This window comes from Taeniopygia guttata, chromosome 36 (assembly GCF_048771995.1).
Source record: "Taeniopygia guttata chromosome 36, bTaeGut7.mat, whole genome shotgun sequence".
NCBI classification, from domain to species: Eukaryota; Metazoa; Chordata; class Aves; order Passeriformes; family Estrildidae; genus Taeniopygia; species Taeniopygia guttata.
Window position 1 is genome coordinate 1873070 of NC_133061.1, and position 25836 is coordinate 1898905.

The window sequence follows — 25836 nt, forward strand, 5'->3', positions numbered from 1 at the left end:
TTGAACAGTAAAAGTGAGGTAGAGAGACGGAAAGAAAGAGAAAAGGGGGGAGAGCAGGGGAGTGACAGGGACAGAGATCTCCCCTGGGACAGGGCAAGTGTGACATTGTCCCCTGTGTGCGTGTCCTTCCCAGGGTGGGGGTTTTACACCTGAGCCAGTTTGGGTAAGGGGGGTGGTGTTCACCCCCCACCCCGAGCAGGGATTGCCTCACTGTTTCAGGTTACAGTGTCAGATGTAACCAAAAGTGTTTTCAGTCACCATCTCCATAAACTGTTATCAACAGGTGGGGCAGTGTTCTTTATCTCTTCCATGGCTCAGCCCTGATAACGCCCTCCAGGGGCCATCTTCTGTTAATGGGCCATTGAGTGTCACTGCAGGACTGATAAAATTACATCATCCCATTGTGGGATGCTCCGCCCAGGGGGAGGAACCAAGCATTCCTACCTGGATATAATCTCACCCTTGCAACACCACGACCACCTTGCCTACTGGATTCCCAGAGGACAAGAGCTCCATAACCACCACTGGACCTTCAGAGGAAGACCAGACCCTTCTACAGGATCACTGCTTTGACAGATTCACCTTCATCACTCCAGCCGGACTGCAGCCACCATTTCATCAGACTGCTACCACCACCCTGACCAACGGGGTGTCAGGTTATATCCTGACTCTGTGAGTTTAAGCCAGGATTTCTCTATCATTGCCTTGATATTAATTTTCTTTTTCAATTGTAATTCTGGCATAAATTCTCCCCCTGGTTTGCCTTCAAACCGGTACAAAACTCAAAGTGCTCATCCCTTGTTTTCCTCCCAAAACAGAATTTCCCATCCCTAACCCTTTGCCAGATGGAGGAGAAGGCTGCGAGGAAGAGGAAGGAGCCTTGGGACACTCAGGCAGGTGAGGAGGAAGTCAGTGCCCCTTTCCCCCTCTCTCCTGCTCCATCTCCCAGCCCAGCCTGGCCCCCGGCTGCAGGACAGCCCCGCTGCCGGTTCCCTCCTGCCGGGGACGCACTGGGGGGATCTCCTTGCCCTTCCCTGTGGCACGGAGGCAAATCCCATCCTCTCCTTGTCCTTCCTACCCCAGAGCAGGAGCTGAGGGTGGAAACCAGGCAGGACAAATCCCCACAGCAGAACATCATGGAAGAGGCCATTTTGCGCAGCTCCACAGCACAGGAATCCAACGTGGAGGAAAAGTCCCTGACCTCCTGCAGGAGGAAGGGCTGCAAACGCAGATTGCGAGGATCTGAGGAGGAAAGACCCAGACTGTGCCAGGGAGATGGGCAGAGTTTCAGCCAGAGCTCAGAGCTGGTGGTCCGTCAGGAGCTTCAAGACAGGGAGAGGTCCTATGAGTGCTTGGAGTGTGGGAAGATCTTCAAGAGGATCTCCAGCCTGGTTCACCACCAGAGGATCCACACTGGGGAACGGCCTTATGAGTGTGGGGAGTGTGGGAAGAGCTTCAGATTCAAGTCCAACCTGATTGCCCACCTGAGGTTCCACACCAGGGAGAGGCCTTACGAGTGTCCCAAGTGTCAGAAGAGGTTTCACACCAACTCCTGTCTCCTCCACCACTATCGGGTCCACACAGAGGAGAGGCCCTTCTGCTGCCCCGACTGCGGGAAGGGCTTCAAGCACAACTCCCACCTCACCAGGCACCGGCGCATCCACACTGGGGAGAGGCCCTACGAGTGTGGGGAGTGTGGGAAGAGCTTCACCCAGAGCTCTCACTTGACCCAGCACCAACGGAGGCACCGGTGAGTGAAGCCTTGCAAATGCCCCAGCTGCAGGAAGAGCTTTTTGCCCTGTTCCAACTCCATCACCCAGGGGAGCACCCATGTTGGGAGGAGCCCTGGTGACCCACATTCCACGTGATCCCTGCTGAGAAGACACCTGTAAAGTGGTCCCCACGTTCTCCTAGTTTCCCATAGGCACCTGGAGGAACACAGAGGCAGGAACATCCATCAGGACTCTGATCTAAACCAGAAATTCATTGGGAGGAAGTGATTTATTGACTTTACAATCCCAAAAAATTTCACCTGCTCTATCCAGTTATTCTGGTGGCATTAAGCAGCGCTGCATGATCTTGGAGGTCATTTCCCTCTGAATAATTTCATTCTTCACCCAGTCTAAACAACCAAAACTGGAGTGAAAATAAAGAAGTTAAACTAAGATATCTTAACCTGCACCATTTACCAGGATTTGGGGGTCAGTTTGGGATTGGTTGAAGGCCATATTTGGGAGAATTTGGGTGTTCTGAGGTTGTCAAAGCCAGAAGACATGGCCATAATCACAGAGGTGTGCTGGCAGAACGTGTCCACCTGAGCCCACCTGTTCTCCAGGAATTCTGGTTGTCCCAGTCCCTGGCCTGTGTCTCCCCATTTGGGATGTTCTCCCAAAGAGCCCAAATTGCTGCTGAAGTGCCCGAGCTGATCCTGGCTGTAAATGTTCCTGTCCACCAACCTCTCCTGGTCAGTGCCATGGGAGGTGGAAGTTTAGGGGCTCCTGAGGGGACTGGGAAGGGCTTCTGTCAATCTTGTGGGCATTTGTGGTGCTGGGAGGAGGCTTGGAGGGGTCTGTGAGGGAGGTTTGGGTCCCTGACAGAGCTGTGTGGCTTGCAGGGAATTTGGGCGGGTCTTGGGGGAGATGGAGAAGGGGTTTGGTGGTTCTTGAGGACATTTATCTTGTAGGGAGTAGCTGGGGAGTCCTGGCTGGGAGCTGTGGGGTGGTCTGAAGAGTCTGGGAGTGGCTGTGGGGCTGGGAGGGGGTTTTTGGGTAGTCACGATCCCCCAGAACCCCAAAGCAGCCACCAGGTCCCACTCCCCAAGATGCTGCTGGGGGTTGGTGGCTCCATGTTGGGGTTCATCCTCCTGGCTCTGAGGAGGGGTCCCCAGGGTCCATGTGTGTCCCCCCAGAGCGTGTGTAACCCCCATCCTGGTGTCACCCCCTTGTCCCCCCCCAGAGGGCTCCTGCCCCAGCTCCTGCTCCCCCAGACGGAATTTGAGGAGGGGGCGGAGGAGGTGCACAGCTGCCGCTAGGGGATGACCCCGGCCCAGCCCCTTTGTTCAGCACCAAGCTGGGCTCGGGGGTGCAGGAGGAAGAGGCCGGTGGGAAGCAGATCCTGGAGCTGGGACAGTGCTTGGGGTCAGGGCAAGGTCCTGCCCTGCACACCTGGCTCAGGTGTGACCCTGCCCCAGCAAGGGAGCGGCACATTCCCATTCCCTTGGATCAGGGCTGGGAGCAGCATTTGGAGCAGGGACATGGAAATCCTGGAATGACTGGGAGCACACTGAGGGGGGGAATTATTCCCCCCCTCCCCCCTTCTCAGGCCGCCCTGCCAGCTGAGAAATGCTCGCTGGGCCTCGGCCTTGGCCAGCAGCCCCTGGGCTCAGCTCCTCTGGAGCTCATCACAAACCCTGTCTGCGCCAGGCACTGCTGCTGCCCAACCAGCTCCTGGCTGCTTTAGGAGCAGCCCTGGGAACTGTTTGTGTTCCCTCAGTGGCACAACATCCCTGTTCTCACCCTGCCAAAGAAAGCTGCTGATGCCAAGTGCGGCCAGGGTGAAACATGGCTGGGACTGAAGCCCCTCTCTTGGGGCCCTACAAACAGCGCTCCAAAAGGAGCCCTTGGAGCTCTCCTGGGCCAGTGACTCCCTCTGAGTGGGGCCTCTCTGAGCCGGGAACTCTCCCATTTGCTGCACTCGGGGGATCCTGAACAACGAGGGAGCTTGGGCCGATCCCCCCACTCCTCCAGGCTCAACCCTTCCCTGCTGGGGAGATGCCAAAGCATCCACAGGGAGCATTTCCCTGCCCTCAGGGGAATTTCTCACAGGTGCCCTGCACTGACTCTCTGTGTCTGTGTGCACACAGGAGTGCCTGTGCTGGGGAAATGTGGCAGAAATGCTGCTCTCGGAGGGGTCTGAGTGCCTTGGGTAGCTGAGCCAGTCAGGCCTGTAAGTAAGGTTAAATCAAATGGTCTAAGTGACACTGTAGTCCCCTTGATTCCATGAGGCCCTGCCATGCTCTAATGGCCCCTTGGTTCCAGTGGGTCCCAAAGTGTCAGAACAGTCTCCATTGTTCCATGAGGCCCCACAAAGTCACTGTGGTCCCCTTGGTGCCACAGGGCCCCACAGTGTAACAATGGACTCTTGGCTCCATGAGGTGCCACGCTGTGTCACAATGGCTCATGGTTCCATGAGGCCAAACAGTTTAACAATGGTCCCTTGGTACCATGAGGCCTTGCCGTGTCACAATGGACTTGGGGTTCCATGAGCTTTCCTACTGCCAAAAACAGTCTCCCTGGTTCCACAGTGTCACCATGGTCCCTTTGTTCCATGAGGTTCCATGGCAGAACCTTGGTTCCATGGCCACCTTGGTTCTGTGTGACCTTGCAATGTCACAATGGACCTGTGGTTCCACGAGGCCTTGCTGTGTCAGAATGGCCCCTTGGTTCCAAGAGGTTTCTCAGGGTCACAATGATCTCCTTTGATCCGTGGTATCACAAATCACAAAGGCAAATGCATCTTGCCAAGAGCTGAAACACAGCAGACAGGGAAGATGTGAAAAGTGAGTGTGTAAAGGCCTTTTAATTCACAGCTCCCACTGAGAGCTCTGGGGCTCACAGATGGACAGAGATGGTTCTGCTCACCCCTCTGTCCAAAGGGGGATAACACACGCTGCTGCAGGTGCTTGGGTTGGTCTCTGCAGGTCCAGGTGGATGCCAAACCTGCTCTTCACAGCCTTCTCCCTTCCCCTGTCCCTCTGCCAAGTGCAGCGGGCCTCAAGGACTGAAAGGAGCACAGAGAGCCAAAGGGGGACACTTGCACCTGCCTCACTGGGAGCTCCCTGGGCAGTGCTTTCCTTGAGAAGCAAGCCCCTGTCCTCCAAAGGCATTTCCCCAAATGTGCAGCTTTTCTGCTCAACACCAACACACCCTTAGGAAACGCTGGCAAGGCTGAAGGCCTTCATGTCCTTTCAGGACAGGCACTCCAGCTCTAGCTCCTATTCCCCCAAGTGCCTTTCCAGGTGGAGGCTCAGACGTGCAGCCCCAGGCCCTCTACAAACACCAGCTGCTCACTGCCTCTTCACCTGCCTCAACTCCTGCCTGCGCCCACGGCACCAAGACCAGGCTGTTCCCAGCCAGAGCCCAGAGCCCTGCTCCCGCAGGACGCTCTTGCCAGCACCTTCCAGGCCTCTCCGCTGTGCACACAGCGCTTTTCATGCCCGCTCCCAACAGGCTCTGGAAGGCAGAGCACAGCCTGGCTGCCTCTGCCACCAGCACAGCCCAAACACAGGCGGAGGAAGAAGCAGCAGGGGCTGTTTTGTGGCCATGCCCAAGAGAGACTGGAAGGGTGCACTCCCTCTGCTCTCACTTGCTTGGCTTTCTGACTGGCTCTGAGCCTGGGGCTGCCATTCCTCACTTGTGGGGACCAGAACCACAGCCGGGATCCCGGCACTGCCTGACAGCGCTCCGGGCACTGGCAGGGTCGCGCGTCCCAGTCTCGGGCACCGCGCTGCTGCTTCCTTTGCCCTCAGGCACACCCAAAGCTCCCTGGTAAGCCCGGATGGTCGCTGGTTCTGCCCTCTCCCTGATCCTGTGCAGGGATTGAGCACTGCTGAGCTTTCAGCAAGCTATTCCTGAAAACTTCCAGCATTCCAAGCTCCTTTGCCCTCTGTGGAAGCTTGCCATGGAATCCCTCACAGCTGCCTTCAGAGCATACTCAGCTTGGCTCTTCCAAATTCCAGGGGCTCCAGGCTGCTCAGCAAGATCTGCAACTCCACAGGGTTGTGGAACTGCACCTTCAGCACAGGCACCTTTCCAGCCTGATCTGCCCTCGTTCCTCTGTGTGTGTGCACAGAACACGGCGTGGAAGAGAACAGCAGCAGGGGCCTGTGTGTCCCAGGGCCCGGGATTTGCGCCACTTCAGCTCCACAGAGATGCAGGTAAGGGGGTGTCATGGTTTGACGCTGGTACAATGCCAGCGCCCCATGAAAATACAACCTACCAATCAAATGCTGTGAAATGTGATCAAGAACAGAGCAAAGCAGGCCAAACTTAATAACAAAGGAAAAACTTTATTACACTACTACTACTACTACTATAAAAAGAAAAAAAAGGAAAGAAAAAAAAAACCACACAAAATTCGAAATGAAAACCTTCCAAAACATTCCTCCTCCCACCACCCAACTCTACTATACCACAGCAAGACCCATTTGGATCCTTAATCAAGTTTTCACCCTTCAATATAATCAATACTGAGTCCATCGGGGAAGAGTGGATTTCCCCTTGCACTACAGACCCCCAGGAAACACAGCTGCCACCTCTTGTGTTTCCAATGTCACACGTGGCACCGCCCAGACACACCGGCCAGTGTGACATTCTCCTCTCCATGTCACAGTGCTCTCACCACCATGCATGGACAGAGACTGCTTATAGGGCCCCTTTAAGGATGCTTTGCCAAGGACCACCAGGAACAACAGTCCAGTATCACAATTCGGGACTAGAGTCCCCCCTATTTTCCCCTGGGGCCGAGGGTCCAAGGACAGAGATCTTCTTCTCTTCTTCTCTGAAGATGGAGGGCATCCTCACACCCTCCTCAGCTCTCTCTGTCCATTCCAAAACTGGTAGTTGCTGAAGAAGGTCTCTTGGCTCACCAGTGCATCCCCCTAAAATGCAGTCCCTCTTGAAAGAAAGAGTGGTTCAGTCTATGGTAAACAAGCAGAGTCCAGCCAAAAGCCACTCCATCATCTCCCCCCAACCTTCTTCTCTGAACATCTGAGGTTTCAGGCTGTCTCTCTTTTCTTCAAATTCAGGAGGAGTAATATTTCATAAAGCCTTCATTTCACAGGAAAGGGTTAAAATTCCCGGACTCCCCGGACGGCTGCAATCTCAGCCCAGGACTCTTTCTCTAGTCTCCCACGCTGGGCATCTTCCCCCCCCCTTCTCCTTCTCCTCCGCCGGCAAACTCCCAGGTGTCTGCTGGCTCTCTATCTCTTTTCCCTCTGGCTTAGGGGAGGGGGAACAAAAACATCCCGAATGTTCTCCACCCTTCCATCCGCAGGAGCTGGCCCAGCTTGGTTCCCGATCCTTCATCCCCTTGGCCTACCTCTGCAGGCCGCATGGCTCCCCTCCCCCACCCAGCCTGGGCTGGGCAGGGGAGGTCCGTACCATGCAGTGACCGGAACCAAAAAACGGACGAGTCCTCCTGGGAATTCCGCTTTTAACCCCTCTGAGTTCTCAGAGGCGTGTCCACCTTCAATTGGTCACCCCAAGTGTCAGTATCTAAACCTGACCCCTGACTGGTGGACCTCTTCCTTCCAAAAAAAAAAAATTCTCTTCCCGTGTCAAACCATGACAAGGGTCCTTATATAGGGCTCTGTTTTTGATAACAATTTCCCATTGGTTACACATTCTTCATGACATGACATCACCTGGTAACATTATTTTATCACAAAGTCTCACACCACGTTGCTCGGTCACTTCTTGCCCAGGGAGACTTAAACTGTGTCTGTGTCTCCCACAGTTTCTGCTCAGTCAGGCCTCAGATATTGGGCCCCTTTATCAGCTCCATTGCTTTACTCTCTGTTTTATTCCCCATACGGGGGCACCAGGGCTCTGCCCAACGGGGGTCACTGGGGATCATCCAGCCCGGATCCTCCCATGGGGAATGGAGCTGGAGCAGCACACCAAGCTCTTCCCTCACTCTCTTCCCTCACTCCAAGCTCTTCCCTCACTCTCTTCCCTCACTCCAAGCTCTTCCCTCACTCCAAGCTCTTCCCTCTCTCTCTTCCCTCACTTCAAGCTCTTCCCTCACTCAGGGCACTCACAGGGCTTCCTTTAGTGGTGCCTCTGTTGGTGCTGGGTCAAAGCTGAGCTCTGTGAGAAGCTCTTCCCACACTCTCCACACTCGTAGGGCCTCTCCCCGGTGTGGATGCGCCGGTGCTCGGTGAGGGTGGAGTTGTGCTTGAAGCCCTTCCCGCAGTCGGGGCAGCGGAAGGGCCTCTCCTCTGTGTGAATCCGCTCATGTCTGAGGAGATCGGAGCTGGTCCGAAACCTCTTCCCACACTGGGGACACTCGTAGGGTCTCTCCCCAGTGTGGATGTGCTGGTGTTTTCTCAGGCCTGAGCTCCACCCAAAGCTCTTCCCACATTCCAAACATTTGTAAGGGCCTTCCCAGGTGTGGATCACCTGGTGCTCAATCAGGCCAGACCTCTGTCTGAAACCTTTCCCACACTTCCCACACTCGTAGGGCCTCTCCCCATTGTGGATGCGGAGGTGCACAGTGAGGTGGGAGCTTTGCTTGAAGCCCTCCCTGCAGTTGGGGCAGCGGAAGGGCCTCTCCTCTGTGTGAATCCGCTCATGTACGAGGAGATCGGAGCTGGTCCGAAACCTCTTCCCACACTCCCCACACTCGTAGGGCCTCTCGCCAGTGTGGATCCTCTGGTGCCGGATCAGATGGGATCTCCAGCTGAAACCCTTCCCACATTCCAAGCACTTGTGGGGCTTCTCCCTGCCATGAGGCTTCTCCACCAGCTCCGAGCTCCGGCTGGATCTCCGCCCACCTTCCTGGCTCAGGGGGGCTCTTTCCTCCCCGCAGCTCCCTGGGCTGGGTTTGCAGCTCCTCCTCCTGCAGCATCTCCTGGGCTTTTCCTCCTCCTCCATCCAGACACGCCCAGGGAATGAAAAATCCTGGTTTGGGGAAAAGAACAAGAGGAGAGCACCTTGGACTGGAGGTTCCTCCTTGCCCAAGTTCATCTCAGGAAGTCATTGGGAATCTTGTGTCTGTAAGAACCTCCAAAATATCAAGATTTAGCCCAAAAATCCCACAAACTTCAAGATACAGATCAAAAACTCCCCAAACATCACAAGTCAGCAAAAACCTCCTCCAAAACATATTCAGCTGCCACATAAAACCAAAGCACCAACATTTAGCCCAAGAAAGCTCAGAAACACCAAGATGCACCCTGTGAAAATCCTGGATCCTCCTCCACAGTTACCTGTGAAACGCTCCTGGGGCTGGAGGGAGGCTGCAGATACAGGGAGGGGTGGAACCTTCTGCTGCTTCCTCTTTCTGCTCCTCCTCCTCCTGTGTCTCTACTCTTCCTCATACTCCTCTTCCTCCTGCTAGTCCTCCTTCTCCTGCACAATCCCACCTTCTCCTGCCACCTTCATCGTTTGACCATTTTGTTCCTCAAGCCTGCTTCTCCTTCCCTTCTCCTCCTGCCCCCAGGCCCAGCACCCACTGCCGGCTCCCTCTTCCCCCCACACCCACAGCATCCCAGCCGAGGGGCAGGGATGGAGCTGGGGCAGGTCGGGCTGGGGCAGCGCTGGGCTCTCGGCCGCTCCCGCCCGCACTCGGTCCCCACTGCAGCCGCTCCCGCCAGGACAGCGCGGGGGGGCCCGGCCTTGGCGCTGCCCCACTCCCACCTCCCCAAATTCCCCTCGCGGGGGCGATGGGGCCGAGGGGGGGGCGCAGGTGGGGTCCAGGTGGGGAACGCGGGGAGCTGCGAGTCTGCCTGGCAACTGGTGAGTCATCAGCGCCGCGGGCTCTGATTGGCTGAGCTCTGCCTGAGGGCTGCGCCTGCAGCAAAGAGGGGACACCCTGCTCCAGGGGGGATGTCCCACAAACGGGGGACCCCCATGAAAGGAGCAAGAGCAAAGTGTCTTTACAAACAGATGCTCTGAATCTGCTCCGAGATAGGGCCAGGAAACTGTACATAGGTAAGTGACAGGAGAAGCCATCGGTTTCAGAAAATGTTATTAATTGATGACACAGACTGCTGCTCAGCCAAGGCCCTGCTCTATTCATGAACTTCCAGAAGAACAACAAAGACTTAACAGAGCCATGAGTATCATTTGCTATATAAAAGCAGGGAGCATATTAAGGGAGTATGTAGTAGGTGGATTGGGAAGTCTGCAGCTCTCAAGTACTTCAGCCAATGGGGAAAGCAGAGGGAGATGTGGCCAGGAGAATCAGGATTAAAGGGAGGCTGTGTCCTCCAGCAATTGGAGAGATCCCATGGGGAATGTCCCATGGCCTCTCCCATTTTTAGGTATGAAATTAGTTTCACAGGACTCCTCTGTCTGCTTTGTGGACAGAATCCTCTGGTGATGTCAATTTTTCCGCACACCCTGGGGCAGGGAGTGCAGCTGAAGGTGCCTCACCCACTTTGGGTGATCGGCTCCCTTGGCTGGTGGCAGCACCGGGGATTGATTGGGGACCCGGGAGTGACCAGGAGACAGACGAGTGACACATCAGGGGGTCTGTGAAGAGTCAGCAGGGAGAGAGCACTGAAAATCTCATCAGTGAGTGCCCTGGGATCTTCGGGGAGTGAACATGGCAGGGCACCCATGGAGGGGAGAAAAGGGAAAGCCAGGGAGGGCTCCTGGCCAAAGGGATCATGATCCCAAAATGTCTCTGAAGGGTCCCGTGGGAGAATGCTGAGGTAGTTTGCACATTCCCCCAGAGGTAATTAAGGACATGGACACCCAGGGGGCAATAAGGGAAGGGGAGAAGGGATTTGGACAACAGGGATGGATGGTGTTGGTGTGCTGGGAAGGGATTGGGTGAAGGGGAGTGTGCAGCAATATGGTTCAGGCAAGAAGCAGCAGGAGGAATGTGTGTGGTAAGAAAAAGGATGATGGCAAAGAGGAGGCACAGAAAAATACTCTGGATTGGGATGTTTTTCAGCAGGGTCTTATCCTGACAATTTGCCAGCTGATACTTTGAATTCCCAGTTTCCAGGAGAGGAAAAGCAGGAGGTCAGGATGTCAGGGGTTTCTCTGTGGTGGGCAGCGGCAGCAGCGGGCGCAGAGGTGCGGGACCGGGAGCAGGGCTGGGGGCCTGTGGGGAGCTGCGGGGCCGGGCCGGGGCTGTGGGGCAGCTGGGGCTCAGCGCCGGGTGCTGCCTGACCCCACCAGCCCCAGGCAGGGCCGGCAGTGGCCCCCGGCCCCCAGGAGGCTGCGGGACGCCCCGGCCGCTGCCCGGCCCCGGGGAGCTGCCGGCCCTGCCCGCCGGGGGGGCCGCCTTTGGACACTGCGGCAGGACAGGCACCGGCTCTGCCATCCGGGCTGTGCAGGGGACCCTGAGCACAAGGAGCAAAACAAAGCAACATCTGGAAACGCAGATTTTCATGGTTGGACATAGAAGTGAATTTTCTCAGGCAGCCGGTCTCAAAGCAATCAGTGGTCAGGTTTGGATATTGGCACCGGGAGTGGCCACTGAAGGCACGGGCACGCCTCTGAGAACACAGGGTTCAAAGCAAGAACTCCCAGCAGAACTGTCTCTTTGCAGAGTGCAGACTCTCCCCCGCCCACCACGGGCTGGGTGGGGGAATGGAAGCCCTGCGGCCTGGGAGGGATAGGCCAGGGGGAGGAAACCTGAGATGTCTTTGTTCCCCACGCCCCCACACCACCAGAGGGAAACAGACAGAGAGCCTGAAGGCACCTGGAAATTCACTGGCAGAGGAGAAGGAGGAGGTGGGGGGAAGGTGCCCAGCCCTGGGAGTTGGGGTCTGGGCTGAGATTTCAGCAGCCAGGGCAGTCCAAGACTTTTAACCCTTTCCTGGGAAATGAAAGCTTTGTGAAATATTACTCCTCCTCCACTTGAAAGAGAAAAGAGACAGTCTGGGACCTGAGATGTTAGGGAAAGCAGGTTGGGGGGGAGATGATGGAGTGGCTTTTGGCTGGACTTTTCTTGTAAGCCATTGACTGAACCAGTTTCTCCTGCAACAGAGACTGCATCTTTAGGGGGATGCAATGGTGAGCCAAGAGACCTGCTTCAGCAAATTCCAGCACAGGAATGGAGTGAACAGAGGAAAGCTGAGGAGGGTGTGGTGATGCCCTCTGTCTTCAGGAAGAAGAAGATCTCCGTTTGCACCCTCAGCCCCAGGGGAGGAGGAGAATGGGGGGGGACTGTGTTCCCAAAATGAAAACTGAACTGTTGTTTCTTTTGTTCCTTGGCAAAGCATCCTTAAAGGAGCCCTATGAGCAGTCTGTCCATGCACGGCGGTGAGGGCACTGTGACATGGCAAGGAGAGTGTCACACGGGCACATTTTCTCTGGGCAGTGCCATGTGTGACATGGAAACACGAGAGGTGGCAATTGTGTTTCCTGGGGGTCTGTGGTGCAAGAGAGACTCCTCTCTCCCCTGATAGACTGAGTATTGATTATCTGAAAGGTGATGACCTGATTAAGGGTCCAAGTTGTGTCCCACTGTGATTTGTTGGAGTTTGTGTGCAGGGAGGAGGAATGTTTTGGAAGGTTTTAATTCTGGATGTAGTGTGTATCTTTTATTATAGTAGTAGCTTAATAAAGTTCTTTCTCCTTTATCTCTAAGCTTAGGCCTGCTCTGCTCTGTTCCTTATTGCATCTCACAGCACTTATTTGGGAAGCTGGATTTCCATGGGGACACAGGCATTGTGCCAGCATCAAAACATGACATGATGGTACATGAAGGATCAGGATTTTCTGTTAAGGATTTGGCTTGGGTCCCTGCAGAAAGGAAAGATTTTGCAGAAAGCTCAGCAGCTCTCAGAGGATGAGCACCCACAGGCAGTGACCGGGGCTGCAGGAGTGGCAGAAGAAGGCCCTGCAGCACTTGGGCACAAAGGCACAGCAGCTGAAGGCAAGGAGGGATGAGCAAAAGGCCAAGCTGAAGGCAAAGGCCATGGCAGAGTTCCCACAGCCCCTGAGGGACCAACCCCAGGGCCCAAGGGGGCCCCAGCACCCAGGGGACGGCCTCGGCCACAAGCACCTGGCAGAGGCATTGCCCTCCTGGCCAGGGCAGAGCCCACCCAAACAGCCCCTGGGAAGGAGTCAGGGCTCCAGCTGCAGCCCACAAGGACACTGCAAGCACAGACAGCAGCACCCTCAGGAGGAGCGAGTCCACCCCTGCATGGACATGGATTGTCAGGGCTCTCTGAGCTCCCATCCCACCGGGGACCCACCACACTGCAGCCCTGGAGAACATCCAGGCTGGGTCTGCATCCAGAGGAGGCCTCTCCTGATGGACACAGGGGCCTCTCCATCCACTCTGAATCTTACACCTAAGGGGGGAACATTGTAAAGGAGTGTTTTCATTATTAAGGGAATAAATGAAAAAGCCGAGCTGGTGTCATTTGTTCAATCACTCTTAGGAGCTGTGGAGGATAGGTTTGAAATAAACTGATTTCTTTTCTTCCTACTGTGATTGTTATTAACTAGGAAGAATTTGATGGTGGCATTGTAATATTGTACAAGGTGATACAGAGGCTATTGCTGCTGTACCTTTGTGTCAAATGTCTGGCACGGCCTATGCTGAAGGGAACCCAGGGGTGTGGGATGCCCCAGAGGGAAAATTTAATTTGGTTCCTCTCCAAATTACTTGGAAGCAACCAGGACAAGTGGGGGCTAAAAGCAACACCCTGTTCCAGGGGAGGGAAGGAAGGGCTCACAGCCTGGTATGGAGTCCCTGCTAAAGGCAGGGCATTTGGAGCCAGGGATGTCTCCCTACAGCACTCCTATCCTGCCAGTCAGGGAATCAGATGGCTCCAATCAGGAGCACAAGAACAAGTGGAAGACAAAGCCTCTATGAAATGGCTGAATTTTCTAGATAAAAAACAACTTTTGAGTATTAAGGGGAAAAGTGTAAATGGTGGAGAAAAACGTTAATTATTTGGGACATATTTTGACTGAAGTTACGTGGTTGAATGACCAAGAGAAGGTGTGGGCAATCTCAGAAGTAACGTTATCCAGGACCAAAAAGGAGCAGAGACAATTCTGAGAATTAATAGGGAATTACACAGCCTGGATTGAGGATTCTCTCTTCCAGCCAGAACATTGTAGGACTTTTAAAACTCAGAAAGCCTCCATGCTGTGGTATGGACAGGAGAAAGTGAATAAAACTTGAGAAAATGAAAACACAAAAATATTGATTCCTCAACTCTGGCTCTTCCAGACTCAGGAAAGGAATTGGAATTGTAGGTGAATGTTCAACAGGGCCATGCCAAAGGAATTCTTGGGCCAAAAGGTTTCACCCAGTGGCCAGAGTGGCCTCATTGCCTGCAGAATTGTGCAGCCACAGCTTCAACAGGAACCGAGGCCCAAAACCTGATGACAACAGGATCTCCAACTGTTCCAGTCTGCCATCAAGTTCAAGCTTTGATAACCAAAAGAGCCTCGCAATGGATGAGCAGTGCTCGGTTATTACAGTGTGAAACTTGTTCAGTGGCACAGGAGGATTCAGAACTGAGGACAGGGGAAGGGTTTAACCCAGCCTCCTGTTTGAACAGCCCCCAGAGGGGCTGGGAAGAAACCCAGCACTGCATTCAAGTGACACAGCTCCAGACCCAGCCTGGCGGAGATTCAGGAGACATTGCCTGGCCTGAGGCAGAAAATGTCTTTGTGGATGGCTCTTCAAGGGCAGCAGAAGGGAAAAGAGTTCCAAGACACGCTGTTATTGAGGAAAGGGAATCAGACAAAGCCCAGGTTACCCCCCATGGTCAGCTCAACCGGCACAGCTGTGTGTGCTTGTAAGAGCCTGGCACTGACATGCCCTGAGCAGGAAGGCTTCAATATCTTCTGGTGACACCATCTCACCTAACAGGGGGGCAAAAGCAATTCTGATTGCTCAGCAGCCACTGAAAGAAATAATTCATATAAAAGGGATTGTGGAAGCCATAGACTCAGACAGCAGAGCTCATTTTCCAGGAAAAATCCTCCAGGGGGTTATGGCAGCTTTAGGAATACAATGGGACCTCCAGAAGCCCTGGCACCCCCAGAGCTCAGGCTGGGTACAAAGAATGAAAGGGGATGGAAAGAAACACCTTTGGAAGCTGGGGATAGAAACCAAGATGCCATGGGTACAGCTTTTGCCATTGGCTTGGGCAAGAAGAAAAGCCAGACCCAGGGCAGATATTCAATCATGTCTCCTTGCAATTGATCTCAGGAATTCCTTACCCTGGGAATTCTCCACCTAGTGCAGGGTGGAGATAAGGGATGCACATTTAAACAGTCTGTGGCCAGAATCCTGTCTCTGGTGCAATCTCTCCCCCAGGAAGCTGGGCTGGCACAGAGCCTGCCTTGGCACTTTGCTGTTGCCAACATCCAAGCAGGACATCGGCTCCTGCCTAAGGAGTGCAGAGCAGCACCACTGGTGGCCAAGTGGCGTGGCCCGTGCCAAGTGGCCCCGAGGCCAGAAACAGCCGCCAGCACAGCTGAGCACGGGGGGACCCCTCAGCCTCGGCTCCAGGTCTCTGCAGCCCCGGAGATTTGCACTTCCCGCCTGCAGCAGGAGGATGGGAGGCCCCCACTGAGCCTGCACTGAAGGCAGCGCAGCAGCAGCCAGGGCTCCACAGCGGGGCAAGGCCCTGGGCCTGCCCACACATCCTCTGCTGAAATCCTCGGCCTGGCCACCCTCCTTTGGCAGCTCCAGCACCGGGGACAGCCCTTGCTGCCACTGCTGCAGCTTCAGCGCTCTCTGGGCCTGCCCTGCCACAGCTGCTGGGCAAGAGCACGGGACAATTCCACTCTGGCTCTCACTTACACTCACACACTGCCCTGCCTGCCATGGCATTGATGGAAAATACACCAGCTCAGAGACTTTAACATTGTTAACCTTTGATTTCTCTACTCAGGCTTGCTTTGCCTTGGCCCTGGGGAAAGAAATGTTAAAGGTTTTGTTAAGGGATGTCACACCACTCAATGGAGATGAGTTTAACACCTCAACACACTGGAAATGGCCCAAAAGATACCCACAAAGATAATGCCCAGCAGCAAAACATCAACCCCAGCAGCAAACAGCAACCAACACCTACCCCAGACACTGCCAGGGCTGCAGACACCTGGTCTGCAAAAGGCTGAGAAGGAAATCAGCACTTCCCACCTCATTAACAGCAGAAGCAAAGAAATCCGGGTCCAATAGGAAACCAAATACTCAAAACTGCACAACTTGAAACTTTGGAACATTAAACCAGGGTATTTAGACTGGTTCAGACTGTATCAAGTTTGGGAAAAATCTAGTAAAAGCCACGGAGCTTTTACTCCGATAGTATTCTATTTATTATATACTCCGATATATTTTACTGATACTTTACGTGTCATGGAACGATTTTCTCTGCACACCCGGGCTATGTGGGGATGGAATGATTTCTGTTGCACATCCTGGCCAGAACCAAGGAATGCCTTGACTCTAACAATAAACATATTGTTGGAGTTTTTCTTTTTCCTGCAGTTTCAGTGCAAAGTTTAGAGCATTAGAGTATTTTTTTGTGTTATTCCTACTTCTATATTGCCGGTTAGGTTTCGGTTAGGGATGTGAGAATGAGTTTTTACTTCAAGGAGAAGTAGAAAAAACTGAATCGCCTTGGAATTTTATTGTGTATCTTTTTGTGTTGCTCTAAGAGATAGAAAAATTTTGGCCTGGGTTTTTCGACATTCCTCTTTAGGCCGCATTTTGCAAAACTAGAAGAGAATTAAAGGTGACCCTTTAACTCACAAACCATAAATAGATGATTTGAAGGAAAAAATAAAAAAAAGCAGCAGGATGTGCTGGTGGGGGGGGGCAGCTGTGAAGGTGCTAAAGGCTGCTCTGGGAGAGAAGCTGCATTCCAGGCACCCAGGAGAGGAGCTTTAGAAATGCAAATTAACTCTGCTGGGGCAGAGCGGGGACAATGTACCTGGCTCTTCTTGCCTGGGGCAGGAATTGGCTGATTCCCTCTGCCCCTGACCCCAAGCTCTGCCTGCTTGCACAGATGGAATCTGCACGGCTGAAGGCAGAGCCCATGGTGAGGATCTCACTCTGAAACAGAAATGGCTGAGGCTGCAAAGGGAAACAGCAAATGGAGAATGTTGTGAAAACTTCACTAAAATAAGGGGGAGATCATCCCTCTGCCCACTCCAACATCTGCTGCCACTGTCTGTGCTGTACAGGGTGTATCAGAGCACTGGGGCTTTTGCTAGAACAAGTTCAGAGAAATCAGTTGGAATTCAAGTATTTGATGATGTATTTAGAAAAATGCAGTCATTCATGCAGCCCCAGCTTGAGGGAGCACCCAGAAATGGGGAAAAGATGAAGAGCCACCAGAACAAATCCTACAACACCACAGACCAGCCCCTGGGAATCCAAACCAATTCATATCAGGAAGCAGAGAACCCATTTATCATTGCAATGGCATCATTAGATTAAAAGCTGTCCTCAAAAGAAGAACCAACCAGACAGCTCCAGCTCCTGACCTTCCTGCTGACCAAGCCACTGAAAGAGGAACACAACATTTCACCACGGGATGAGATCAGATTATCTGTGAGCAGAAAAAACAGAGTTTGTGGAAAACCAAATGGCTCAAACTGCTGTTGGCAAAGAGACGACAAAGGAAAAGTGCTGAGAAAGATAACAAAGGAAATAGGAGAGCAGTTTACGTATTGGTCCAAACATGGAAAGGATGGGAATGGGACATGCTTTCGTGGCTCCCCGGCACACCAGGGGTTAAACGAATGCTGCTTCTCCTCTTCTGTGCTGCAGCAACTCTCATCTTTTTACCATGCTCCACACCTTGGCAGTGCAGCTCATCCGGCAGCTGAGCCAGGGGATGCAGGTGGCAGCCAGGCCTCCTGATCCACAAACGGCTACAAAAGGACAGGGAATGAGGGCACTGAGAATAATCCCAAAACCAAAGAGGACCCGCGGAAAACAAAAAAACAAAACAAACAAACAAAAAAAAAAAGGCAATGAGTGAATTGGGGGGGAGATACGGGCAGGAACTTGTAGATAGGGAAATAATGAAAGAAACCATTAGTTCCAATAAATGTTACAAATTGACCCAGACAGCTGCTCAAAGTCCCGCTACATTCCCGAACTTCGAGGAGAAGAACAAAGACTTAACAGAGCCATGAATCTCGGCTGGTATACAAAAGGAGGGTGCATATTAACGAGGACAGGCAGCAGGCGCATCGGGAAGTCTGAACCTTCCAAGGACCTCAGCCCGTGGGCAAAGGCAGAGGGAGATGCGGCCGGGAAAATGAGGATAAAAAGGAGGCTGCGGACTACAACCATGGCAGAGAGCGCACGGCAAATGCCCCACGGCCTCTCCCCCTGCTCGGCAATAAAGTCACTTTTACAGGACTCCTCGCTCTCCTCCGGCCACAGAAACCTCCGGCGACGGGAATTTCCCCGCACGCTCCCGGCCGCGGGGCAGCCCCCTCTGTCCTACCCACAGCAGCCGGGCCGAGCCAGCGCTGCTCCGGCAGCGGCTCCTGCCCAGGCCCCGGCGGGAAGGAGACCGCGGGCAGCCGCTCCCGCCGCGCCCTCAGCCCGGGGCCGGCACGGGCCGGACACGGCACCACCGACCCGCCGCAGCCCCCTGCCGCCCCCTCCGCCCGCAGCCAGCCCCGAGCGCCCGCAGAACCCAGCGCGGCTCCCACCTGCGCCGGGGCCGCCTCCGAGCTCCGCCGACGCCGCCTCACCGCGCTCCGGCCGCTGCCGCCGCTCCCGGGCCCGCACAGACGCTCCCGGCGCCAATGGCGCCGCTGTCCGCCCACGGCCGCCCTCAGCCCGCCGCCGGGGCCGTGCTGCGCCCCGCTCCCACCAATCAGCGCGCCGCAACCACGACTGACGGCACCAGCGGCCAATGGCAGCGAGCTGGGGGCGGGCTCTGCGCACGGCCCAGACTCGCCCCGCGCTCTCAGGCCCCCCCGCGCTGCGTGAGGGCAAAGCCGGAGATGAGCAACAGCCCCGGGACGGGCCCGGGCCCGAGGCGGGATTGAGCTGCCCACACAAACAAACTTCTCCGCACCTCCCGCCACGGCTTTCCCGGCCCTGCGCCTTCCGTGCCTCCGGCTCTGCGGGAAGCCCGGGAGCCTCCCTTCTCCTGCCCCTCATTAGTGCATCGGTGCTTCGCTTTCATTTCCCCCAAAAAGGGAAACCCGCCCAAAGCCCTGTGGGTGAGCGCGGGAGGGGAGAGATTTCTGGCAGAAAACTCCAAAGACTCAGAGCAGGATGAGGAGAAGTCAGTGCAGAGCCTTAAATGCAGCTTTCCCCAGGCCTCCCTGCTCCCAGCTGCACCTCCTCCCCCGGCAGGGCAGGAGACAGGGAATGGGGCCGTGCTCAGCTCATCCCCCGCGGCTTCTCCCTCTGCTCAGGGACAGGAGTCGTTCCCTGCTGCACCCTGCGCTCTCTCCCAGCCGAGACTTCTCCAGGAACTTCTCCGAGCCGAGTCCATCCCCTGGGGCACAGCCCCCTCCAAGTGCTGCAGCGTGGGTCACTGTGCCACGGGCTCGGTCCTGCCAGGCCAGGCTGCTCCAGCGGGGCCCCTCTGCCCACGGGGTCACAGCCTCCTCTCAGGCATCCCCGAGCTCCAGCCTGGCTCCTCCAGGGGCTGCAGGGGGATCTCTGCATCCCCACGGACCTGCAGGGGGATCTCTGCATCCCCATGGAGCTGCGGGGGGATCTCTGCATCCCCACGGAGCTGCAGGGGGATCTCTGCATCCCCACGGACCTGCAGGGGGATCTCTGCATCCCCACGGACCCGCAGGGGGATCTCTGCATCCCCACGGACCTGCAGGGGGATCTCTGCATCCCCATGGAGCTGCGGGGGGATCTCTGCATCCCCACGGAGCTGCAGGGGGATCTCTGCATCCCCACGGACCTGCAGGGGGATCTCTGCATCCCCACGGACCTGCAGGGGGATCTGTGCAGCCCCATTGTAATATAAATTGTGGAATAATTCGTGATTATGTAAAATATACATGAAGTCAGTTGTGCTAGTAGAAAAAGATTCTTAAAGTTTTAAAAGACCTGAAGACCCAGCCGGGAAAGACTGGAAACCACAGATGACAGAGAAAGAAAGACCTAATTTACAATTGAAAACACGTGGCTCCGGGCAGAGATGGGCTCTTTCCGGGGATACTACACCAGACGCCCAAGGTGAAAAATGCACATATGTTAGTTTGAATAGTAGTGCTGTATTAACATTTTAATAGTACTGTAAATGTAGTTGTGTAGTTAAATTGAAGCTTTAGTAGTTAAAATAGAAACTATGTATCTGGGTTTTCTTTTAAGGAATGACATACTCGCTTTGACATAACCATCACAGAACACCCAAATCTTCCAAAGAAGAGGAATTTATGATTTTCTTGTCAGAAGAATCTAATTTCTTCAGGCCATGCTCAGACTCGAAGACGCCATGGGAATTAAAGGAAATAGTTGGCATATAACAGACAGAGTTTCTTGTTTTAAATAGAATGTATGCATAACCATGAAGGATATATGAATATGCAATAGTGTAGTTTTAGGGGTGATTCCTTTGTTCACAAGGTATGCTTGTTGTGGCTTAAGTGCCCCAGAGCATCTGGACATCCTTAATTCTTTGCTTTTTATTGTCTTGTAATTGTCCTAACTCTAAATTTTTATTACTCTAATTGTATTACTATTTTAATAACCATGTTATTATTATTAAAAATTTAACAGCCAAGTGATTGGCGTTTTTCACAATTATGGTAGCAAAGGATGGTTTTTAACACCTCTCTGCCGGGGCCCTGGGAGAGTCAGGGTGAGGAAGACGGGTCCTGCCCTATTTAGGCAGCCTCGCTCTGTTCCCCTGGTGTGTGACCAGACACAGGTTATGATCCATGGGCAAAAGGAGACAATAAAACAAAGAAAAGGGAAAGCATTCCCTAAAACCACAGTAATTAGCCCCAAGACTAAAGTGTACACGAAGAACCAAGACCCAAGGACAAAGGATAGGTGAGTATTTGTTGGGGTGGTGCGGATAAGGGGGGAATGAATGTGTGTGACAGAAGCTGCTGGGTATCCCAGACTTGCCAAGTGATTGCTGTAGTCTCTCATGCTGCTTTTCTGTCTTTTTCATGTGAAAAACGGCCAGTAAAGAGACCAAGCGAGTGATAAAAAAGAGAGAATCCCTCCCAGAGAAACTGGGACTGGATCTTAGGAAGAAGAGGAACCCCATGGAGTGCCGGATTGAGGGATAAGAGTGCCCAAGAGCATCCAGGATTCAAACCTGCTGGTTTGAGGGATTAACATTCCAACAGCACTCAGGGTGTAGATAAGTAATGTAGACTGTTTGAAAGTAAAAAGTATCTTCTTGTTGTATGTGAGAGTTAGTGAAAAATAAAAGTGAGTAAATGTAGATGAATGGTAGTATATGTAATGTAGATTGTTTTTTATGAGCTTTTCTTTATCTCCTTGGAGAGAGTGTTAGAGTGTTTCCTGGCAGTCGAAAAGAGAGTATTGCAGAGAAAAATTCCTCACTTGCTGTCCTCCCCCTGCCCTCAACTCTATTCATATTTTGTCCATTCCCTCTTCAAAATACAGATTTGTAAAACTCATGCTCTGTGTCCTCAGATGCCCTTCCCAAATCAAACCTTGGCTTCGTTGCAAATTGCATTGCACTAACTAGCATTGCCTTAAATTTGTTTTGGTGCAGGCAGGGTCACTTTGGAAGTGAGTTGTTGTTTACTTTGTTCCTGCAACCTTTTCAAGCTTGTGAATGGAAAAATTGTGATAGCAAAATAAGTCTTTATTTTTGCACTGTCAGCTGTGAGTGGCTGGTAGCCTTGGTGGAGGGTGCCGTGAATTACAGGCCTGCAGAACACGCATAACAAAAGTAATTTACTTTGTAAGGAAGTTGAAAAAGGGGGGAGAGGTGATTGGCAGACTCACCTCTCCAGGATGTAGGATTAATGTTAGAAAGTGGACTGATATGGGAATGTGGCTGCTGAAATGTGAAGAGAGAAAAAGAAAGAGAAAGAGAGAGAAAGGGAGAGAGAGAGAGAAAGAGAGCGAAGGGGAGAGCGAAATAAACCCCCAAGGTCCCCTCAGCCACAGCTATCTGTAAGTTCTCCCCCATTCCTGCTAGGCAGAGTGACAACAAGGAGGGGGGGGAAGTGGGGAAGGACAGAGTTAAACCCAAGGCTGTGAACAGGACCACCAGAAGAGATAAGATCAAGGCAGAGATAGTGACTCTCACAAAGTTGTTTATTGTCTTAAGCAAGATTTCTTTTTTCTTTCTGATTGCTGTTGTTAAGAAGAGAAGGCTTTTGTTCTGAAGACTTAAAGTCTGTAAGACTAAAACAGTTAAATGTTACCCAAAAAGTAAAAGGCAAGAGATGTGATACATCTCATGTTAAAATTGGCCTGGTCTTTTTTATTTAACTAATTATAGCTCACAGGAAGAACAATTGGTCTCTGCAGATATTAACACAGCTGGATACAAGAAGAAGAAGTGGCTGTAGAAAAAGAGTTTAGTTAAACCCAGAAAGTTTTAAAGAAAACTAATGGTAAAAGTTAATGCACTATTGTCTTTCTTTTAACACTGTGTTATTAAGAAATCCTTTCCAGGTACCATTAAAGCAGCAATCCAAACCATGGAAAGAGGGTGAATTCATGCCAGCAAAACCAAAGGACTTGTGAAGAAACTTGAGGAATGGACTATCACATCTAAACTGGGTGATACCAATTGACTTCCAACCAGGACTGGGTGGTAATGGTTTGGGAAGATCCAAATGATCCAAGGCAGGTACAAAGAATAACACCTTACTGAGAAATAAGGCAAAGCTTGCATCACTGGTTCTAAGCTCGGCCTGAATAAACCCTGAGACACCTCCGACACCTCCTTGGCAGAGGAACACTGCCACTTCAAACAGGAGGATCGGGAGTGTTTCAGTCAAAGAGTTCTTATAGCCTGGCCTCAGCCTGTGCCTTGTACAGGGAAGAAGGGAAATTGCCAGCAGTACTATACTGTATATTTTATTTGATTCATCCTCATATTGGACATGCCAGCTGGGCTATAAATGAATGTTTAAATTATGACAATAATTGGCATTGTAGTTCACAAAATCTGTGTTCTCGTTGCAAGAAGTATTGAGTACTGAATCAATCCCCTATACAGAAAGAACTCAAAAACTGAAGTAATAACTTTGTTTTGTGGATGGGAGTTATTAGTGCCTGTTGACTGAGAGATACCTGAGGAACGATGGGAAGCCACAGTTAAGGAGTGTCGAAAAGGACTTGCCTAAAAAAATGAGTAAAAAGGAGTGACAAGGGAAACAGAGGGCAAGCCTGGACTGAGCACTGTACTCACCACCGAGAAGATCACATGTACCTGCTGTGGGAAGCAACCCCATAGGCAGGGGAGGTGGGGGTATAAGCCATGCCAGACCTCTGTCATTCCTGTTTCTGTCTCTCATTTGTTGTCTTTTCCCTTCTGAGATACCAGCAAGATCGTGTCCCAAATGCTACAGAAAGTATTACACGGAAAGGAACCAAAGTTCCTTTTTGTTACACACACCCATGTCAACAGCCACAGACCCACCCAAACTGAGTACCTGCAGGCAAAATAGGAAAAATATTGGATTACAAGGAACTTAGGAAAAAGTAGTAATACTTGGGGCATGGAATGTCCAAAAGGAGAGAGATGGATTTGTTTTACATTTGATCTTAGAGATATAGTCCAAGATTCGGTAAAAAGGCAATTAGTAAACAAAAAGGTGAAACCAGCACAGCAACCTAGCTCTGTATTAACCCCAAATTATATACTGCATGGCATTATAGGACTCCAAGCAGTTATAGAGGAGATAACAAACAAAGCTGCTCAGGCACTGGAATTAATACTGAGTCAGCAAAGCCAAACTATAACTGCAGTGTATTAAAATAGGTTGGCTTTACGCTATTTATTGGCTAAAGAAGGGGGTGTACAGATTGTTGAAAAGAGAAGGCAATGAGGGCGTCATCCTGGAAAAAACACAGGATATCAGAAAAAAATTATGACCCTGGTATCAGTCCAAAAAAACCCAAAGGGTAAATAATGTTAAAAACTAACAGGTGGGGTAATGTATTGAGAATGGAATGGTGGAAGAAATTAGGATTCTTCCTTTTATGTGTTACAAGTGTTTTGATATTTCTTCTTTGTTTAATCCCATGTTTTATTTGATTACCAACAGAGTCCAAAGAATGCAAGAGGATAAGAAATATTGCTCAAGCCAAATGATTTATAAAGAATAAAAGGAGGGATTGTGACAAATACATACTTACAATTGGCTTTTCGCAAGTGTTACAATGAATATTATATGTGTCATGTCAGAAAGTTTATGCTGTTCCATAGGATCTCAATTCCATATAATCCCAGTCCCTATTTTAGCCCAGTCCATATTTGATCCCAGTCCATATTTGATCCCAGTCCCTATTTTATCCCAGACTATATTTGATCCCAGTCCCTTGTTGATCCCAGTCCATATCACGAGGACGCTGGACTCCAGGACGCTTTGGGTGGATGGAGACGAGAGATCTCTGGAGGCTGCCCTTAGAATATCTGGTTTATTAGAGAGGGTGAAAGGCCCTGCTTGGAGTCACCAGACCTGACCCGTGACAGGCCCGAGGGCGTGGGGGAAGGGAGAGGCAAGGGGTAGAGGGAGATAAGAGAGGATCCCAAGAGGATGTTCCAGGAGAGGGGCAGTTCCAAGAGAAGGGAAGTTCCAAGAGAGCGTCTGGCTCCTCAGGGACTCCTTGTCAGGGGCTTCAAGGTGGGCTGGAACAAGACTCGGGCCAATGGGGTCACAGACTCCTGATGCTTCAGGGGAGGGTTACAGGTGTGGGATGAACCATACATTGGGGTGAGATCCAATAGTCCATTTGACCCTTGGACCTACCTGTAGGTAAGGGCATTGTTCAACCAGAAGGGGGGATTGTCTTCATCCTGGCTGTACGATTGTGTTCTACTTGTGCAGTAACTACGGTTTGGTATGTCACAACTTGTTACCATCTCAGTCTCTGTATTTTCTAAACCTTTTGCCAGGCAGTCATATTTATAAGGCTTTCCTATTTGATCTTCCCCAACACATATGATCCCAGTCCATAGGATCCCAATCCATATCTGATCCCAGTCCCAATTTTATCCCAGTCTATATTTGATCCCAGTCCATAGGATCCCAATCCACATCTGATCCCAGTCTCTATTTGAACACAGTCCGTAGTTGATCCAGGTCTCCAGTTGATCCAAGTCCATATGATCTCAGTCCCAATTTGATCCCAGTCCATAGGATCCCAGTCCATGTTTGATCCTTGTCCGTATTTGATCCCAGTGTGATCCCAGTATGATCCCAGCATGTTCCCAGGTGTTCCCATTCACCCCTATAATAGTTCCAGGCACTCCCAGTACGGTTCCAGTCCTTCCCAGTATGATCCCAGTATGAACCCAGTCACTCTCATTATGGAACCATTTGCCCCCAGTAAGGTCCCAGTCACTCCAAGTCACCCAGTATGATTCCAGTCACTCCCAGTATGATTCCAGTCACTCCCAGATAGTCCCAGTATTATTGCAGTACCTTCCTTTATGGTTCCTCTATGATCCCAGTCACTCCTGGTTAATGCTGCCTGGGATCCCAGGGGTCCATCTGACCCCTGGGCAGCTGCTGCCGTGGGTGTCCGGATAGCGCTGCGCTGTCAGGCTCAGCCTGTCTGGGTCCCTCGGCTCAGCTCCCAGCCACAGGCAACTTAGCGAGCACCTCTGGAGTGATTTCAGCTCTGTGAGTTCAGCTCTTGGTGATTTCGCTCTGTGCTGGTTTAATGTTTTTGCTAGGGTTACCCAAACACTGTGGCAGGCTGTGGGCTAATCCAGCCGAAGGCACACGGTACGGTGAGGAGCATCCAGGCAGCAGTGAGGACAGCACCAACAGAGACAATTTTCATCTTTGGACAAGGATGGGGCTTTTAATAGGGAATATTCAGGCAAAACTTGTTTGATTTTCAGGAGGTCTTGTGTTCAACTCAGAGGAGTTCTTGTCACTGTTTGTGGGAGTCGTGTTTGCAGTGCCTAGGTATGGTTTTATGTTTTTCCTGGGTACCATCTTGGACCAG

At 52.1% G+C, this 25836-nt stretch overlaps 1 protein-coding gene across 1 annotated transcript in view; it reads right to left on the bottom strand.

Moving 5' to 3' along the window:
• LOC121468988 (uncharacterized) overlaps positions 1-25836 on the bottom strand; it is a 418875-nt gene that overhangs the window by 122125 nt on the left and 270914 nt on the right. Inside the window, exon 9 of the mRNA XM_072921310.1 lies at positions 7852-8300. Within this exon, the coding sequence (XP_072777411.1) occupies positions 7852-8300 (449 nt within the window). The remainder of the gene's footprint in view (positions 1-7851; positions 8301-25836) is intronic.